At 42.2% G+C, this 19,487-nt stretch overlaps 1 protein-coding gene across 2 annotated transcripts in view; it reads right to left on the reverse strand.

Moving 5' to 3' along the window:
* LOC120543374 (renin binding protein) overlaps window positions 1–18,626 on the reverse strand; it is a 45,930-nt gene extending 27,304 nt beyond the window's left edge. The window contains exons 1-2 of one of the 2 annotated variants that reach the window (XM_039776415.1): window positions 18,552–18,626; window positions 9,930–10,039 (exon numbers count right to left, since the gene is read on the reverse strand). In XM_039776415.1, coding sequence (XP_039632349.1) covers window positions 9,930–10,030 — 101 coding nt within the window. In that variant the 5' untranslated portion in view covers window positions 10,031–10,039; window positions 18,552–18,626. Of the gene's footprint in view, window positions 1–9,929; window positions 10,040–10,526; window positions 10,896–18,551 lie in introns of those variants that run through there. The other variant, XM_039776416.1, reaches the window with a different exon arrangement.
* Between the last annotated feature and the right edge of the window lie 861 nt (window positions 18,627–19,487).

Below are 19,487 nucleotides of genomic sequence, written 5' to 3' on the forward strand. Positions count from 1 at the left end.
ATCCTTGTCGGTGGCAGGGGCCTGTCGAACGCGGTGCCTGCGTTAAGCGCCGCAGCAGCGGAGAGCTGCTGAAAGGAGACGCTGCAACCTGAAGAGCCAGCATGTCGCCGCACTAGGGAGGAAAGAGCCAAAATGGCGCGGGCGGATGTCCCGCCAGCTGACAGGCACGGGTTGGCTGGTGTGTCTAGTGTGCCCGCCGAGGATTGGATGGGCGGGACCTAGGAATGCCAATCTCGTGCCAAAGCGAGACCATTGGGCCAGAGGGAGTGGCCCAGAGGAGGCAGGCGTCGCGTGGAGCCGATCGACAGGTAAGCTCACCGGCGTCTGTCTCTCTCTCCACCAGCGGCTCGGCGTGTGTCGGAGAGTCCCTTCGCCCGCCAAGCCGTCCTTAGAGGAGCTGCTCGTGTTCTCGCCGCTCAGTGTGAGCAGCTGGACGGAAAAGCGGTCGCGTCGGGAGAGACGCCGCGTGAGACGGAGGATCGGGCGGCGCTGGAACGAGGCGGCAGAACACGGCGGGGTGCGAGTATTACCGTCCCGTAAAGCAAGCGGGGAGGTTTGCGAACATGGCTGTGACCGTTGCACGGACGATCAGCTCAAGTAAGCAACCTCCCGACAGCAGGCGCCGGTGCAGGCGGCTAGCGCGAGGAGCTCGAATATGCAGGGGCTGGTAGGATCGGGGCTGCTGAGTGCCCTGGGTCCTAGCGCCCTGCGCTCAAGCCTGCAGCTGTCTCCTGTCGCTCTGCCTGGGCGCAGCGGGGCTGGATTTGAGCTTTTGCTGTGCTCAGACCCAGACCGTCAGCTCGTCCAGAAAAGAAGGAGGAAACGAAGGGTGAATGCGGTTCCTCCGATAGGAGAAGGCTGGCGCTGGGTGCGCGTCCGGAGAAGGGCCGTCCTCTGTGTGGGCAGAGGAGATCCCCTGGGCGGCTGGGCGAACCGCCTGCGAGGCGTGCCGGACAACAGGCGGGCCGGGCATGGAACCTGCGGCGGAGGACTTCAGCAGGCAAGTCAGGGGCTGTCGGGAGGGGGCAGGAGCACTGCGGAGTGCGGGAGACGGCAGGGCACTCGGGTGAGTGTCCTGGCAGTGCTTCTGGCCCTCTTTTCCTTTTCCACAGGCGAAGCCCCGGCGGCGCTGAGGGCGGCGTCGTCAGGGACCTGCCCTCCTGGAGCGGGCCGCTCCGCGGGAGGGCTCCACGCCGAGAGGCCAATAGTGTCCCAACTGCGGGGAACAGCGGGCGAGGCGGCGCAGACCACAGGGGCGTTTGCGCCCGGCGGGGGTGCCGAGGCGGATGTCCCAGGGTGCGTGTTGGACCCTGGGGGCATAGTAGGACCCTCGCCGGGGCGTGCTGCCCTTCGGGTTGTGCCGTTGGACCACGTGTCCTCGCTAGCGGTGGGGCACTGTGGCCCCGGCCGGGCTGGAGCCCGCCGACGCCAGGAGGACATGAGGAGGGCTTGTGCCTCCTCCAGACCGCGAGGGGGCGTCCGTCCTGGTTCTATTGGGAGCCACGGGTCGAGGGCATGGAAGCCCTACCCTGTAGGGGCCCGTGGTTGCCGCCAGGCGGTGCCCCGATGCCGGTTGATCCCATGCAGTCGCCGGCTGGAGCTGGAGCCCGGCCGGGACGCCTTGGAGGACGAGAGGAGGGCTTGTGCCTCCTCCACACCGCGAGGGGCGTCCGTCCTGGTTCTGTTGGGGGCCACGGGTTGAGGGCATGGAAGCCCTTCCCTGTAGGGGCCCGTGGTCACCGCCAGGCGGCGCCCGATGCCGGTTTATCCCGCACGGTCCGCGGCTGGGGCTGGAGCCCGGCGGGGCGCTTGGAGGACAAGAGGAGGGCGAGTGCCTCCTCCAGACAGAGTGGGGGCGTCCGTCCTGGTTACGCAGGGGGCCTCGGGTACAGGGCATGGAAGCCCAGCCCTGTAGGGACCCGTGGCCACCGCCAGGCGGCGCCCCTGTGCCTAATTATCCCGGGAGCCCGGCACTTCCGCCACACCAGGAAGTGCCGGGGGGAAGACTTTATGTGGCGCCCGGAGAGCTGCCAGGAAGGCAGCCAGCACTTCCGCCACGCTGGGCGTGGCCAAGGAACAGGTGCCGGAAACACCTGGGGCTCATCCGGGAGCCTTATTTAAGGGGCCGCCTCCCTCCAGTCAGCGGTGGAAGTCGGGAGGAAGCAGACGGAGCTGGAGAGAGAGGACGGGAGGCGGCCAGGAAGGCACAAAAGACTGTGGGCCTGGACTTGGGGAGATCGGTGCGAGAAGGCACTGGGGGTGCACGTGAGCACAAACTTTGTAAATAATACTGTAAATAAATGGTGTGTGGTGACAATATGATGTCCGTCTGTCTGTGCCGGGGCCAGCGTTTACAATATATATATATATATATATATATATATATATATATATATATATATATATATATATATATATATATATATATATATATATCATACATACACACACACACACACTATGGGGTGCCAAACAGGCAAATAAATTGATTTTGTGAATATATAAAGTCAAAAGTTGAATTTATAAAGTCATCGCTGGAATATATAAAGTCAAAACCTGAATAAATAAAGTCAGCGTCGTAATTTATAAAGTCATTCCTGATTATATAAAGTCAACATCGGAGTATATAAAGTCAAAGTCAAAATCTATTGATTGAAACGACTCTGAACTGAACTAAGTGAACAAAAATGTATTCAGAAAAATAAATTAAAAAAAAAAAACAAGGTTCGGATAATGTTTTGAAAAAGATGCATGTGCCATGCCCAGAATTGGTTCCTGCCTTGCACCCAGTGTTGGCTGGGATTGGCTCCAGCAGACCCCCGTGACCCTGTGGTCGGGTTCAACGGGTTGGGAAATGGATGGATATTCCAGCGCTTAATTTATATATTCCGACGCTGACTTTATATACTGTATTGAAGTTTTGACTTTATATATTGCAGCGCTTACTTTATATACTCAAGTTTTGACTTTATATAGTTAAATGTAGTCATCATTGCATAACTTTTTCTTTACCATAGAAATTTAAAGACTAAATTCAACTTCCATTCCTAACAAAGATATTTCTGGCGACTAAATAGAACCTACTTATATCCAAATTCGAGCTATTGAGCTGTCGCCTGCCTGCCTGAATAAGTCACCCTCACTTCGCTCTTACTTTTTTACCGTTCATTTAATCATGGCTAGTGGCGGAAAAATTATAAAATGGAAGGAGGATTATAATTTTAACTTAGTTACAAAGTGATCAAAACTCTCGTTTATATCCTGCGTCCTCTCATTAAACTTGTATCCTGCATTTCCCGTGGGCATGACAAACGCCAGCAGCAGCCTATGAATTAATTTAAACTTTAGGTTTACACATTGCTTTGTTTCCGAAGTAGCTGCAGGCATGAATAAGCTTGAACAGTATGTGTCACTCGCTCGCTTCTTATTGTTTCGCTGCCTTCTCAATTGTATAATGCATGTTTTCTTCAGCGCTTTTTGGAGCTCTTCCTGGTTTTCTACGCACTGCGTTGACAGTCAGTTCACGTGATTACGTGGGGGCGTGATGATGTCACACTATTTCACCCCCACAGCTTTCGAGCTCAACTCCATTACAGTAAATGGAGAAAAATGGCTTCCAGTTATGACCATTACGCGTAGAATTTCGAAATGAAACCTGCCCAACTTTTGTAAGGAAGCTGTAAGGAATGAGCCTGCCAAATTTCAGCCTTCTACCTACACGGGAACTTGGAGAATTAGTGATGAGTGAGTAAGTCAGTCCATTTTCGTTTATCTATACTAATAAAAGTCAAAGCCCTCATGACTCATTCACTCACTCACTCACTCACTGACTCATCACTAATTCTCCAACTTCCCGTGTAGGTAGAAGGCTGAAATTTGCCAGGCTTATTCCTTACAGCTTACTTACAAAAGTTAAGCAGGTTTCATTTTGAAATTCTACACGTAACAGTCATAACAGTCTATAACGGTCAACAACGTCCGCCATGTTGAACTTTCTTATTTATGGCCCCATCTTCACGAAATTTGGTAGGCGGCTTCCCTGCGCTAACCAAAACCAATGTACATACTTATTTCGGTGGTATGACGCCACTGTCAGCCACCATATTGAACTTTCCAACGTCACTAATTCTCCAACTTCCCATGTAGGTAGAAGGCTGAAATTTGGCAGGCTCATTCCTTACAGCTTACTTACAAAAGTTAAGCAGGTTTCATTTCGAAATTCTATGCGTAACGGTAATAACGGTCAACAACGTCCGCCATGTTGAACTTTATTTATGGCCCAATTTTCACGAAATTTGGTAGGTGGCTTCCCTACGCTAACCGAAACCAATGTATGTACTTGTTTCGGTGGTATGATGCCACTGTCGGCCGCCATATTGAACTTTTCAACGGTCTTTGTTACTTATGGGCCCATCTTCAAGAAATTTGGTACACGGGTTCCCAACGCTAACTGAATCCGTACGTGCAGCTCGGTCACCATGTGAGGCAGCGTTGGGTCCCCCATCCCAACGCCTCCCACGTTGGCTGGCTGCCTGCCTATATAAGGCTGTCCGTCGCTCCAGTCTCTACATTCCCTTCCTTGCTATGTCACAGGATTCATGTCTCCCTGCTGATAACTACAGCCTTTTAATTTAATCCACGGCTTCTCTACTATTTTATTGTTCATTTATTACGATTATAGTTATTGTGTAGGTATTTTAGACTTACTTTACATTGTTCAGGTACCCATTTCCTTTATCATTCCAACAGTAACCCCATTAACATGTCTATCAAGGTGATCACCATCGATCAAAGAACTGTCACTTACCGAGTGGTTTCCATGCCCGGAGATGGCACCTGCCTTTTACATTCTCTTTGTTACATATTGCACGGCCGTATCAGGCTCACTCTTGATATCCGGAAGAACATTGGGTCTTATGTATTGAATGACTGGGACAGGTTCAAGGTGTAGACTACTGACGGTACAGGAGATAATTATACTACACAGGAGCACTAGGAGAGTGAAATGCTTAAACCCTTCACCTATGGATCTGCATGTGAGTTGATGGCTGCCGCTGAATTGTTCTGTTGTCGCTTTCAAGTGTACCGAAATGGCCAAATATTTTACAATTTTCGACAACCGCCAATACCTCTTAAACATCTTAGATTCACAGGTGACGATTTCAGTAGTGGACACTTTGATGTTTATGAATGTTTAAACTCTCAAAAGCTGGATGTGAAGTTATCGATGAAACCGGTTGTATACTTACAACGCTTGACAGATGCCGAATGTCTCTTCAACACAAGTCCTACAAATACTGTCATAATTGAAACACACCATGAAACTCAAACTGATTATGACAGCAGCAATCCAAGCTGTGAGATTTGAAACAAGATTACTTTTCACATGGCCAACTGTACATTGCATGCTCAATAGTAAGCTCAGCGCACAGCTTGGTCATATTACAACCGGAGGGCCAAACTCACAATGTGGTATACAAAGAGATCCATAACAAATAATTATTGGTATATTTTCCCTCAGTTTAAAAAGGTTTAATTTTCTTCTTAATAAAAATTTTAAAGCAGTACTTCAGCGCTGCGAAGCGCGGGTATTTTGCTAGTATGTTATATATGTTGCATACTTGAAAGCATAATGTTAAACACTGCAAAGCAGAAAAAAAGAATACATATTCTCATGTGCAAACATGGTGGTTTTAATGCAAATAAAAGTTTCTTAAATTGTGAAAAATTCCACCATCCTAGGTCCATCACAGTCTGCACTGGAGAAGATGGCAGCTACAACAATTTACAATGAAGGTATGACAATGTCAACATACTATTGACAACATACTATTAATAATCATCTCGTATCTCTACCAAACTAACTCTGTGCTTTGTATTTCAAAGGTTTACCAAAGATGACCCAATTTGTATTTACCGGTAAACAGATTAATCGTGTGAAGCGACATCCTGCAGACCTTAACAAATAAAAGCACCTAAAAATCACTGACTGTTCTTGTATTTATACATTTCACTTGTGCCAAGGACTGACTACCAAATGCAGATCCAGACATTGTAATCAGGGGCTCATTCTTTACCCATCATGTCATGTCCGCTTTTAAATTTGTATAAAAGTTTCATGAACTCTCACACAGAAAGAATGATGCACGTACATATAAGGACCTCAGCTTGTAACTGCAATCTCAAGTACAAATTAATATTTTGGGGGATCCTAAACCAATTTACAAGTGTAAATGTTATCGATTTTGCCAATAAAAGGGATAAGTTACATTTCAAGCAAGTCTACCTTATCTAAGTCTTTTCTTCTTATATACAGAAGAATGAAATTGTCAGATCTAGCAGAACAGAATCTAGTATTTTCTTGATTTATTAATGTATTCCACTTGCTAATTTAGGAGAAAATAATTGTATTCCTAATTTCACTTATATTTTATGTCTCGATTGTCACCTCCAAGGAGGTCAGCATTTCCAGATTTGCAGCTGTCACTCGGCTGTGGTCAGGCACATTTGCACAGAAGCCACTACGTGATAAAGGCAATGCCATTTTATACAAGGACGGGGGCTTCTTGGAGTTAACATCAGAACTTTAAATAATTTACAGGAAAAGCATCACTGGAAAGGAAAACTAATTTCTTGTGTTCATAATTTCCTCCTCTGTCTTTTGACAGTGCAGTGTAAATGTTTATGCTTAGATGATCTCACGCTTGCTCCCACATGATTTTGCCCAATATACCGTATATCAAAGCACATAGAAACTCTCCCTGGTTTAATGAAAACACTTGCGCTCTTAAATTAGAGTGTCGAAAACTGGAGCGCAGATGGAGAACAACAAAGCTACATGTCTTTCAAATTGCATGGACAGAGAGTGTTAATAAATATAAAAAAGCCCTCTTTAAAGCTTGCTCAGAATACTATTCTACATTAATAGATAGCAATAATAAAAATCCTCGGGTACTGTTTAGAACAGTGGCTAAATTAACAAATGGCAATTCAGATCAACAGTGCAAAATATCAACAGATATTAGCAGTACAGACTTTATGAACTTCTTCAATGAGAAAACTAAAAATATAAGATCCCAGATCTCAGCATCACAGTACAAACCAAATACTAGCTTAGCAGACCCTGTCTCACATTGCATTCAGCACTTTAATAATTTTAATCCTGTAACTGAGCAGGAAGTCTTAACTTTAATTTCTAAAATGAAGCCCACTACTTGTTCCCTAGATCCAGTGCCAACAAAACCAGTAAAAAGTGCAATGGATGTTCTTGCAGTGCCTATTCTAAACATTATCAATAATTCATTATTGCATGGCACAGTACCTGATGCACTAAAAGTGTCAGTAGTTAAACCATTACTTAAAAAGTCAGGCCTAGACCCACACATACTAAATAATGATAGGCCTATTTCAAATTTACCATTTCTCTCTAAAATACTAGAAAAAGTAGTCGCCAGTCAGCTTCAGTCACATCTTACACATTGCAATTTATTTGAAGAAATTCCAGTCTGTTTTACGCACTGGTCATAGTACAGAAACGCACTAACACGGGTTGTAAATGACATTCTGATATCCTCTGATGAAGGAAACTCCACTGTAATTATGTTGTTGGACTTAAGTGCAGCATTTGACACCATTGACCATTCTATTTTACTGCACAGGCTAGAAAATGATGTTGGGCTTACAGGCACCATGCTCGCTTGTTTAGTTCTTATTTATCAAATCGATTCCAATATGTACAGAAATGTGCTGACAGTACTCCATCATTATACACAGAAGTTCAATATGGTGTCCCAGGGCTCAGTACTGGGACCTTTACTGTTTTCACTTTACATGCTTCCACTGGGATCTCTCATTAGGAAACATAATGTTAATTTTCACTGTATGCAGATGACACCCAGTTATACCTTTCATTTAAATCAAATGAAGTTTCTCCGATGTTGTCTTTAATTAGTTGTGTTAGTGAATTAAAGGAATGGATGAATGAGAACTACTTGTCTTTAAATACAGATAAAACAGAGATGTTAATTGTTGGAGGGAATGACGCTGATCACAGCAATATTTTGTCATCATTTAACTCAGTTGGAATCCCAATTAATTTTACTGAATCAGCCCGCAATCTAGGAGTTATCTTTGACTCTAGCATGTCATTTAAAGCACATATTACAAAGTTGTCCAAAACATGTTTCTTCCATCTTAAAAATGTTAGGAAATTAAGGGCTTTCTAAATAAACAGGATTGTGAGAAATTAATTCATGCATTTATCTCTAGTAGGATTGACTACTGCAATGCGGTGTTCACTGGCTGTTCAAACTGTTCTCTATACAGCCTCCAGTTAATCCAAAATGCGCTGCAAGAATTATTACAAGAACAAGAAAATACGAACACATAACTCCAGTTCTTAAATCCTTACACTGGCTCCCAGTTAAGTTTAGGGCAGATTTCAAAATCCTCCTTTTAACATATAAAGCATTAAATGGCCAAGGTCCGCTTACTTGTCTGAACTTATCATGACTTACAAACCTGAGCGCACATTAAGATCTCAAGATGCCGGTCTGCTTAGGATTCCAAGGATTAATAAAATAACAGTGGGAGGTCGAGCTTTTAGTTACAGGGCCCCTAAACTGTGGAATGGTCTTCCTGCTTCTATAAGAGATGTCCCTTCGGTCTCAGCCTTTAAATCACTACTTCAGTTTAGCATATCCTGACTAGAGCTGCTGATTAACTGTACAGACTGCATCTCTGTTGTTAGTCATTAGCACTAAAACATAAGTAACATGATAGTTATAATTGAATACTAACCCTCACCTATCCTGTTTCTGTTCTCGGTACTCAAATGTGGCATTGGTGCCACGCCCACCTGCCAAGTTGTTTGCCTGCCTATGGTAAAGTCATCCCTGATGGAGGATCACAGGAATCATGGGAAAGAGGGGTCCTTTCATCGGATTGGCTGGCAGCACTGTTTCAGCCGTGGAATGGCCAAATGGGGAGGCAGCTTGATGGATGAGGTCTCCAGGACTCTAAAAATATCCAAATCTTATTATATGATATCATCTACTGTTACATTCTGCTCCATACTTGTAAAATTTGTATTTTATGCTGTATTGAGGATTTGTTCTGTACTGTGTATTGTATTCACCCCCTTCTTTTGACACCCACTGCACGCCCAACCTACCTGGAAAGGGGTCTCTCTTGGAACTGCCTTTCCCAAGGTTTCTTCCTACAAGGTTTTTTTGGTAGTTTTTCCTTGTCTTCTCAGAGAGTCAAGGCTGGGGGGCTGTCAAGAGGCAGGGCCAGTTAAAGCCCATTGCGGCACTTCCTGTGTGATTTTGGGCTATACAAAAATAAACTGTATTGTATTGTATTGTATATCAAACCTCTGACATGCAATTATTAATTTGTGATACAAGTAAATTATTTATTGACATACATCTTTAATTACAGCAGGTCTTACGAAACTTGTATTTAGTCCAGGAGTTTGCATATTAAATGTAGAATTTTACTGTATCCTGTTGATCGATTGTATTGTCTGACTTTGCTCTGATCTGTTTAAAGATAAAAGTTACAACATGGATTGTTTAAACAGATTGTAATGGTGTCAGTAAAGGCTGCTTAGAGTTGAGAAAAAATCTGATATGTTGCTATATTGAAAGTTACCAGCACTATAGCGCTTTGCCATAAATGGGCGCTCATTTTGAACAAACAAGCTAAATTTCAAAAGACCGCCATCATTCCAGCTCAGAGAGACACATTACTACTCAAGGAGCAGTACACAAACTGGAAAGTAAAGCAGCAAAGGCAATGCACAAGCTACATTAAGGGTTAGTAATTATGAACACTTTCACTTCCCAGTGTGTTCTTGTCCAGATTATTTTTTGCTTTGCACTACAGGATGCCTAATTTTTCAAAATCACTTTCTTTATCTTATTTACCCGTGATCTTCATCATGCGAGTGCTTCAGCCAGAAAGCCACAACTTGATCCAGCTCAGCACAAATCTTTTTGCGGAAGCTTTCCAAAACCTCTTCAGCCATGGAAAAACTCTACAAGAGTAAAACATTGCAGTTATTACAACACTTTGCCATATAGGAGCATTCTAAACAGGCAAAATAAAGACCGACTGCCTGCCTCATGAAGGAAGCAGGAACCATCACCACTTGAAAAGCAAAAAACAAAAAAAAAAAAAAGTTTACATAAACTCACATACTATACTGTGATACGTCAATTTTTCTGCAACTCATATTAAACACAACACGGATCTATTTTTGTGCAATAGCCCAGTAAACACTAACTAAACCATCACAAATGGGGGTTTGTATAATAATAATTTGCATCAGCATATAAGCAACACAGTAAACTGAAACAATTTATCCTGTTTGCAGTACCTGGGACAAAAGCCCAGTGGCATAGTGCTAATGAGATTTTATGTAAGACAAATGTCCCTCAGCCTGGTTAGCAAAATGATGGCCGTAAGCATGCAACTGGACGATGGTGGGTATTACGCCAACAGGATACATTGTTATACCATACCTGACTTCAGGGCTGAAGGCACACAAGCTTGCAGTCAAAGAATCTGGTGCTCCTTCCTAGTTTTAATGATGAGACATGAGAGATACAGGAATATCGAGCAGTTGATAGCCAGGGGGCCTTGATATAATTAAAGATCGATGCCACTCATGAAAATCTCTGTGGAGACTAACAAAAAACACACACACACACACACTTTTGTTTTTTTTAGCCTGTGGTTATTTTAAACAGAAGAATACACCTTAACATGTCCATGTGTGCGTCCAACAGGGACTCAAACTAGATCTCAATTAATACCCTGTACTTTTAAGTACTGTATCACCTACATTGTATGCTACATGCATTGCCACGTCATTATGGGAAAATGTTTTGACAAAAGAAAGACACACAACATAATTAATAACTTCAGTGGTAGAAATCCATGAAGCCTAAAGCAACAAAACATCCTCCAAAAAACCGCTGCCCTGATGTTAACCTCAAAATATGTTGTTGCTGCCACGCCTGAGGTTTAATCTTCAGGTTAAAAGCAAGTTTCACTGGTTTATGGAGACACATGGGTGACAAAGGAGACAGCGCACTATAGCAAGTGCCCTGTTGAGCCTGACCGCATTCACCTTAGGCCAGGATAATAATACATTTTGTGTAGATACAGTAGTGCCTTTCCCATGCTCAAGGCGCAGTCACAGAAAAGTCACTACTAAGCACTTCAATTTTTTCCATCGTTTTCTAGAAGCGCTTGCAATTCTAACCAATGGGCGGCACGGTAGCGCAGTGGTAGTGATGCTGCCTCACATTTAGGAGACCTGGGTTCGCTTCCTGGGTCCTCCCTGCATGGAGTTTGCATGTTCTCCCCGTGTCTGTGTGGTTTCCTCACACAGTCCAAAGACATGCAGGTTAAGTGCACTGGCGATCCTAAATTATCCCTAGTGTGTGCATGGGTGTCCTGTGGTGGGCTGGCGCCCTGCCCGGGATTTGTTCCTGCCTTGCACCCAGTGCTGGCTGGGATTGGCTCCAGCAGACCCCCTGTGACCCTGTGTTAGGATATAGCGTGTTGGAAAATGACTGACCGACTTCCTACTCCAACCTTCATGGTCACTTGGCCTACACCTTTTATGACGCTGCCTCCTGTCTCTTACATTATCAGCTACCTCATTAATGCCTGTGGTGCCATCAATGCCCTTTTCCTATGCAACATCTAAAGGAGTTTGGAATGCAGTCTTACCCACAGAATGCGGATTCTCACAAGCAGAGGTTTGGTTTAGTAAGTAAGCAGTCAGTGATAACAGCCTATTCTTCAGCTCATACAGGATCTCCAGCCTGTTGGCAGCCCATTTGTATGTTTCTGACCACACAAACTAAGGCAACATCCCTATTACTATGATCAAAAATGATCTCCATCCACAACTAGTATTTACATATTGTTTACAAAAGTATTTTCATCCATTTTAATACACCTAGAAATGCACATGACGCAATTGCCGTCTAGACAGGGCATGCACATGGCATAGGTATCTTTAACCAGGCATGGAGATTTTAAGCCCAATTTGCAGTTGCTGACAGATGTTCAGAGTTGGCCTTAGTTTCAGTTTCATAAGCAAGTCTTTCACATGCAGTATGAGAGTGGATAGAATGCCCGATTGCATCTTACAATTGGGATGTTGCACAATTGAAGAATACTTGTCATGTCAGAAATTTCAATCAGTTGTCTTATATTGGGGGCACTCTCACAAGGCAGTTTTCTCATGTTGCCATCAAGCTTCCCAAAATTAATTGCACAATGACTGCATATAGTGTGCATTGTACACATCGTAGCATGTAAATTGGACCAAATTTGCTTGTACAGTTTTAGCACATACAAGACTGGTGACTTTTAAGCAATGGGCTAAGTCACTTGACCATGATTTCTTAAAAAAAAAAAAAATAATATCACACAAAATGCAATTTAGATGCATATACGTAAGCAACACAGCACACTTCATGTAAAGCAACTCTTCTATGCCCACTATGTTGGAATGTTTTTCTTCCATGAGGGTGACCAGTCACAGGATCCAATCGGGGAAGAACCATTTAACAAACATGAACCAATTCAGCATTTCAAGATATCTTTGATTTCTCCCATCCACAATGAAATGGGAGCGGCACAGTGGCACAGTGGTTAGCAGTTATGAGACCCGGGTTTGCCTCCTGGGTACTCCCTGCGTGGAGTTTGTATGTTCTCCCCGTATTTGCGTGGGTTTCCTGCGGGTACTCCGGTTTCCTCCCTCAGTCCAAAGACATGCAGGTTAGGTGCACTGGCGATTCTAAATTGTCCCGTGTGTGTGCGCGCCCTGCCCGGGGGTTTGTTTCCTGCCTTGAGCCCTGTGTTGGCTGGGATTGGCTCCAGCAGACCCCTGTGACCCTGTAGTTAGGATATAGCAGGTTGGATGATAGATGGACAATAAAATGGTGCGCTGGGGTTTTTTGAAAGTATCCAGCTCTGGAGAGTGCTTTCAGAAGTATTTGTATTCAGAGGTTGAAAACACTGCTGTAACATGGATGAAAAGCAAAACAATTAAGATGTATGTCTGCATTTTTAGATGAAGACAAAATAATGTAAGTTAAGGCCTAACAGCAGGACAAACACAGGCAGTCCTCATAACTCACCCCAGACACTTGATAGAATAACTCATAAAAAGTAGACTTCAATTTAAGTAATATTACACCAGTGGTGCCCGGTGTGCACAGCACCTTTATATCAGATTATGATTGCTCCTTTACCGATTTTATAGTAATTATTCTTTTCATAAACAATTGTTCCAGAGAAATTATTTTTCAAATCCACTCATTATTTAAAAATGACTCCTTTTGAAGAACTACCCACCCGGATCTGCCATGGAAGATTTTGAACTGCAGATGGGAAATGTTAAAGATTTCTTGACCTTTAGTTGCCTTTACAATGTTCTCAAAAAGGAAAAAATATGACAGGTTTAAAAACAAAAAAAAAGGTTTAAAAAAAATGTAACTTCTTGTTTTAGTTGACTCTATAATGATCAGCAGTCTGTATGGAATTTGCTTGTTTTTATCCCACATGTCCACAATCATGCTTGTTAGATGAACTGGAGAGGTCAAATTGGCCTCATGTGATGTGGTCCTATAAAGGACCACCACTCAGTCCTAGGTTGGCTCCTGTCTTGTGCCCTGTATTACCAGGACAGGCTCTGGCTCTCCCAGGGATGCTGATTAGGATTAAGCAGGTTTAAAAAAAAATGGTAAACTACTAACTATTTATGATCACACTTATTTCAACTCCAACAAACTGGGCTGAACACAAAGATCTGCGTTTAACTGCTTTACCTCATTCAGCGATTTGCAAATCTCATAAACCCATATTTTATTCACTATAAAACACAGGAAACATACAAAATGTTTAAAACTGAGAAAAAGTACCATTTTAAAGAAAAGAATAAGGTTATTTTGAATTTGATGGCAGCATCACATCTCAAAAAAAGTTGGGATAGAGCCATGTTTACCACTGTGTAGCATCCCCTCTTCCTTTAACAGTCCGTATACATTTGGGAACAGAGGAGACCAGTTGCTGGACCTTTGGGAAAGGAATGTTGTCCAAATTCTTGTCCGATACAGGATTCTAGCTGCTCAACAGTCCTCTTTCTCCTGTTGTATTTTTAGTTTCATGATGCCCCAAATGTTTTCAACTGGTGAAAGGTCAGGACTGCAGGCAAGCAAGTTCAGCAGCCGGACTATTCTACTACAAAGCCATGTCGTTGTAACAGATGCAGCATGTGGTTTAGCAGTGTCACACTGAAATATACACGGCATTCCCTGAAAAAGGCGTTGTCCCGAAAATCTGTATATACCTTTCTTTCAGCATTGATGATGCCTTTGCAGATGTGCAAGCTGCCAGCTCCATTGGTGTTAATGCATCCCCATACCAGAGATGCAGACTTTTGAACTGAACACTAACAACAAGACGGATGGTCCGTCTCCTCTGTAGTCAGTAGGCCGTAGCGTCCAAGTTTTCCAAAAATAATTTTAAATTTCAATTCCTCGGACCATAGAACAATTTTCCACTTTGCCTCAGTTAATTTTAAATGAGCTTTGGCCCACATAAGACGCAGTATTTTTGGATCATGTTCACATATGGCTTCTTCTTTAAATGACAGAGCTTTAATTGGCATATGTGGATGGCACAGCAAACGGTGTTCACAGGCAGTGATTTCTGAAAGTGTTCTTGAACCCATGCAGTGATTTCCATGTTTTCCGGTTTTAATGCAGTGCCACCCGAGGGCCTAAAGCTCACAGGCATCCAATATTGATTTTCGGCCTTGTCCCTCAAGCACAGATTTCTCCCGATTCTAAGAATCTTTTGACGATATTATGTACTGTAGATGAGATATTCAAAGTCGTCACAATTTTACATTGAGGAACATTATTCTGAAATTGTTCCACAATTTGTAGATGCAGTTTTTTGCAGATTGATGAACCTTTGGACCTCTTTACTTCTGAGAGATTCTGCCTCTCTAAGATGCTCTTTTTTATGTCCAATTATATTACAGACCTGTTGACTATTAACCTAATTAGCTGCAAAATGTTCCTCCAGCTGTTCACTTTTAGTACCACTTACTTCTACTGACTTGTCAGTCAGTCATTCATTATTCAACCTGCTATATCCTAACACAGGGTCACGGGGGTCTGCTGGAGCCAATCCCAGACAGCACAGGGCACAAGGCATGAACAACTCCCAGGCAGGGTGCCAGCCCACCTCAGGACACACACCAAGCACACACTAGGGACAATTTTAGGATCGCCAATGCACCTAACCTGCATGTCTTTGGACTGTGGGAGGAAACTGGAGTACCCAGAGGAAACCCACGCAGACACGGGGAGAACATGTAAACTCCATGCAGGAAGGACCCGGGAAGCGAACCCAGGTCTCCTTACTGCGAGGCAGCAGCACTACCACTGCGCCACCATGCCACCCAGTAATCTTTATACTGCAAGAAATTTTTATAACAAGATTTAATGTGAATATAATAATTTCCATCATCTTACGTTTTCTTTTACATGGTCTCAGGGAGCTGAGGCCTACTGCAGCCGCTTTGACCTTAAGACATCTCAGCCTGGGATGTGACTCTTGCCTAGCATAGAAGGCTAATGTGCAGGTCTGCGGAATGAAAATTGTAGTACCAGGACAAGAAGCTCAACACACGAGTACAGTTAAAAAGTGAACATGCCACATGGACAGTTACTATTTGAAAAACCAAAGCCAAGTTCACAAACCTCTCAGGCAACTTCAGTAACTATTGAGCATAGTGATACATTTAAAAAGAAAAAAAAAGCACAATAACTACCAAGTTTTGCTTAGTTTAAATGTTGTTTCATTTGTTTGAACTTAGTAAGATATTGGTTAAATAAAAAAAAATAAAAAATAAGATTAATTCCTTCTTAATTTTCTGAATTGTTGGCATCTGTCTGTTTTGCACTTCTTAAGATTGATGTGTTGCATGTTGATTGGAACATGAAAGTAAGGATTCCACAATACTCTGTGCATGTGACAATAATAGATGTATATTACGTATAAATACTGAATTCCCCTCTACTAAACAGGGCCCTGTACTTTTTCCCTAAAGATCTGCCTGATCAAAACCTTTTTCTTTAACCCTTTTATTATGATTTTGCTGTGAGTTACACAGCTATAGATGGGTTGAAATGTAAGTGATCAGCATAGATCTCTACTTTAACATTTGCAGTTCTGCCATCCACTGGAATATATTTTGCAATGCATGCAGTAATAAAATGCATTGTACTTGTCATTGTAACAAATGGCACATCACAAACATTTGTACTAGTAAAATGTACTACTACAAATGTTTGTAAGCTCCACCTGTTGGGATAACAAATGCAAAACATTTGTCATATGCCATTTGGTATGGGATTCATAAAAGCAGTGATAAAGTTTGTGATATGCCATCTGTTGGAAAAACGGAGACATAACAACACATCCTTTTATTTAGGTGGATTACTTATATAGTACTGTAAGTTGTGTGCAATAAATGTCTGCAATCCTAACTCATTTTTACATACTGAATCAGGAAGGAGCTAACACTGTAACTACTTCACTTGCAGAGATGAAATATGACTCACTGGAATATTAAAGCTTTTCAGATGAGATTTACTTGATTTATATTAATGCGTAAAGTTTTATTATCCAGAGTGAACACCACATTTCTGTTATCTACATTCTAATAAATCAGAACATAAGACATGAACTTATGAACTTACTTATAAGAAACTATATATTTAGCAGGACATTTCCCTTTTATTGCCCAACAAACAGGAGCCTCTGTCTATTGATTACCAAAAGTAGCTAAAGTACTATGTTTGGGAAACTGCACTTCAGGATTTATGTGCTTCCAGTGAGCTAACTTATCCACCAACATCCCTTGTGTCCCACTCGCATGCTGCACACAGATCACTGCAGCATGCTCAAATCATTACATTTTTATTGTACTTGTTAAACTGCCAGTTTACTCCCATGCGGCAACCCTGTTTCTTCTTTAAAGTTCTTTGTAATTGAACTTGCTGTTACTTGCATCACATGCATCTTTTAAAAAGTAAGCATTAGCAAGGCCTTGTCACATATGTCGTGAACTCTAACTGGGTGTACTAAAATTCCAAACTAGGGTGCCTTTTGTATGGTTTGTTATTATTTCCATGTTTATATGGGTTGCCTCCCAAAGTTCAAAGGCACTCTTGTTAGGTAATCAGGCCGACTGCAAGTGATAATGTGTCTGTGCCTGTATGAACTACTTCATTCACGCCTTGCATCAACTGCTGCTAAGATAAGCTCTTGATGTCCTAGAACCCTCTAGTTAAAAAAAGAGAGGTTGGGTGTGAAAAGACAGTCGGTTAGGTTGCAAAAATACCAGAAAACATGTCAAAGATATATCAAATTGATTTAACAAAATTTATGAACAAAACTGGTCACTGACTTTCTTAAAAATAGACAACACGGAATTATATGGACCATATTTTAGAGACACACTACTCGCATTCCCCTCCAATCTGTTAATGTTTTGTACAGTTCGATTCATCTATATTTTGAATTAGAGGAAATTATCCAGTTTAAAGCATTCTTGTTCATCTTTTTGCCAGATAAATTCACGAAGACATTATAGGAAATGTGGGGAGAAACTCAATACATATATTGACCAGAGAATGATTTGAACCAAATTTTTAGGACTGTGAGAACCACTTTTAAATCATGGTAGCCTGGTTGAAAACTAAATTATCTTTCATATAAGTGGATACTAAAACAAGAAAACAACACTTAAATTAACAATATTTAGCCAAAACTAGAATAGTTTACAGGTTATTCAACGAGTGCTAATGAAAATCTACACATAATGTGGAGTTCCAGGATTTTTAGAAAAACTGCAATGTGAGCTGTCAAATATTTCTAATGTTAACTTCCAGAAAAAAAATAACAGTAACATCTGCCAAAGGTTTACATACAAGATACGTATTAGGCAATACTAAATTGCATGTAGTTACGCTCCATAATTAAGGAAATTTAAAAGCATACTTAAAATATTTCACCAGTAAAAAGTATGTTTTATAGCATAGAATTGACAGAAGTCGGAGGTTTACTACTCCCTCCCCCATCTTCACCAGAACGTGCAGGACATCCTTAGGATATGCTGACTTCACAGGACAAGACACAACAGCACTCACTGCGGAAGGCTCACTACAGACTCCGCCATAAGACAACACTGTCGGCAAATTCATTTCTCTCGAATTAACTGCACTGACCATTCCTGCAAAGCATCCCTTAAATACGAACAAAAAGCTTTTCTCTAATTGCGAAATTAACCCAGCCCTGCAGATAGTGACTACTTGCTGCAGACATAACCCTGAAAAGATATCAGCTTGTTACCGACTCATTTCTTATTTTCGCATAAGCAGCTGTGCAATTAATAGACATAATTTCTTCGTTCTGAATCGGCAGCACGCCTTATTATTCATACTCACAGAATAACAGCAAACCAACTTGGTAGATCATATGACCGTGTACGTCCCTGAACTACGTCAAGGCGGAGCTCAGCCGTGTGACAAATCACGTGACTGACACGCCCTACTGGAAGATAAGTTTGATGCCTATCATTTATGCGCAAATAGAACTAACCCACCAGCATGTGGGCGTGTCATTTAAACCAATCTCCGCATTTACTTACTGGAAAAGAGCTGGCTACTAAAGAAGGGGCGTGGTTTATTGCTCCGCCTAGGAAAGTCTGATTGTTCAGCCTATCCATTTTTAAATAGTAACCCAAACCTCTGAGCTGCATTTCTCTTTCAGCACGTATCATTTTTTTTGGTCACACCGGCAACAAGAAGCTTTCAGCAATGCACTGTTACTTGCATAAAAGTGTTTGCTCTGATAATCAATTTTAATGTGAACCGTTTTCTTGTTAGAATGTTGAAAGATACCCTGAAGACCTTCTTACGTTGAGCGCTATAAAGAAGAATCTTTTGTCAAGCGTTTGTTCCCTCTGTACCTAGCTACTGATACATTACTTTTAAGTAAATTATTGTAGCTGGACAAGCTCCATATTTTCTGATAGATAAAAGCAATACTACAAAGTATACATTATTGAATCCATTTTTATCATAAGGTACCTTTTAAACAGAAAACTATCTAACATAGACCAGAAAAAAACAACGGGTTAGGGTCTTAGGTTTTGAAGAAAGGGTTAGCTTTCGTTTACCCATTTTCTGAACCAGTTTACTTCAGTACAAGGCTGAGCAGAACCACACCAGTTCCCATGGCAGCAGGCACTATTTTATGATTTTTATGTTAAACGTAAAATATTTCACTAAACATCTGTCAGACAGTGTGATTGAGTAACAAAGATTATGAACATTCACCTATTTTCCAGTACTTAAGTCCTAATAATGAACATGTTAAAC

Source organism: Polypterus senegalus, chromosome 13, assembly GCF_016835505.1.
Source record: "Polypterus senegalus isolate Bchr_013 chromosome 13, ASM1683550v1, whole genome shotgun sequence".
NCBI classification, from domain to species: Eukaryota; Metazoa; Chordata; class Cladistia; order Polypteriformes; family Polypteridae; genus Polypterus; species Polypterus senegalus.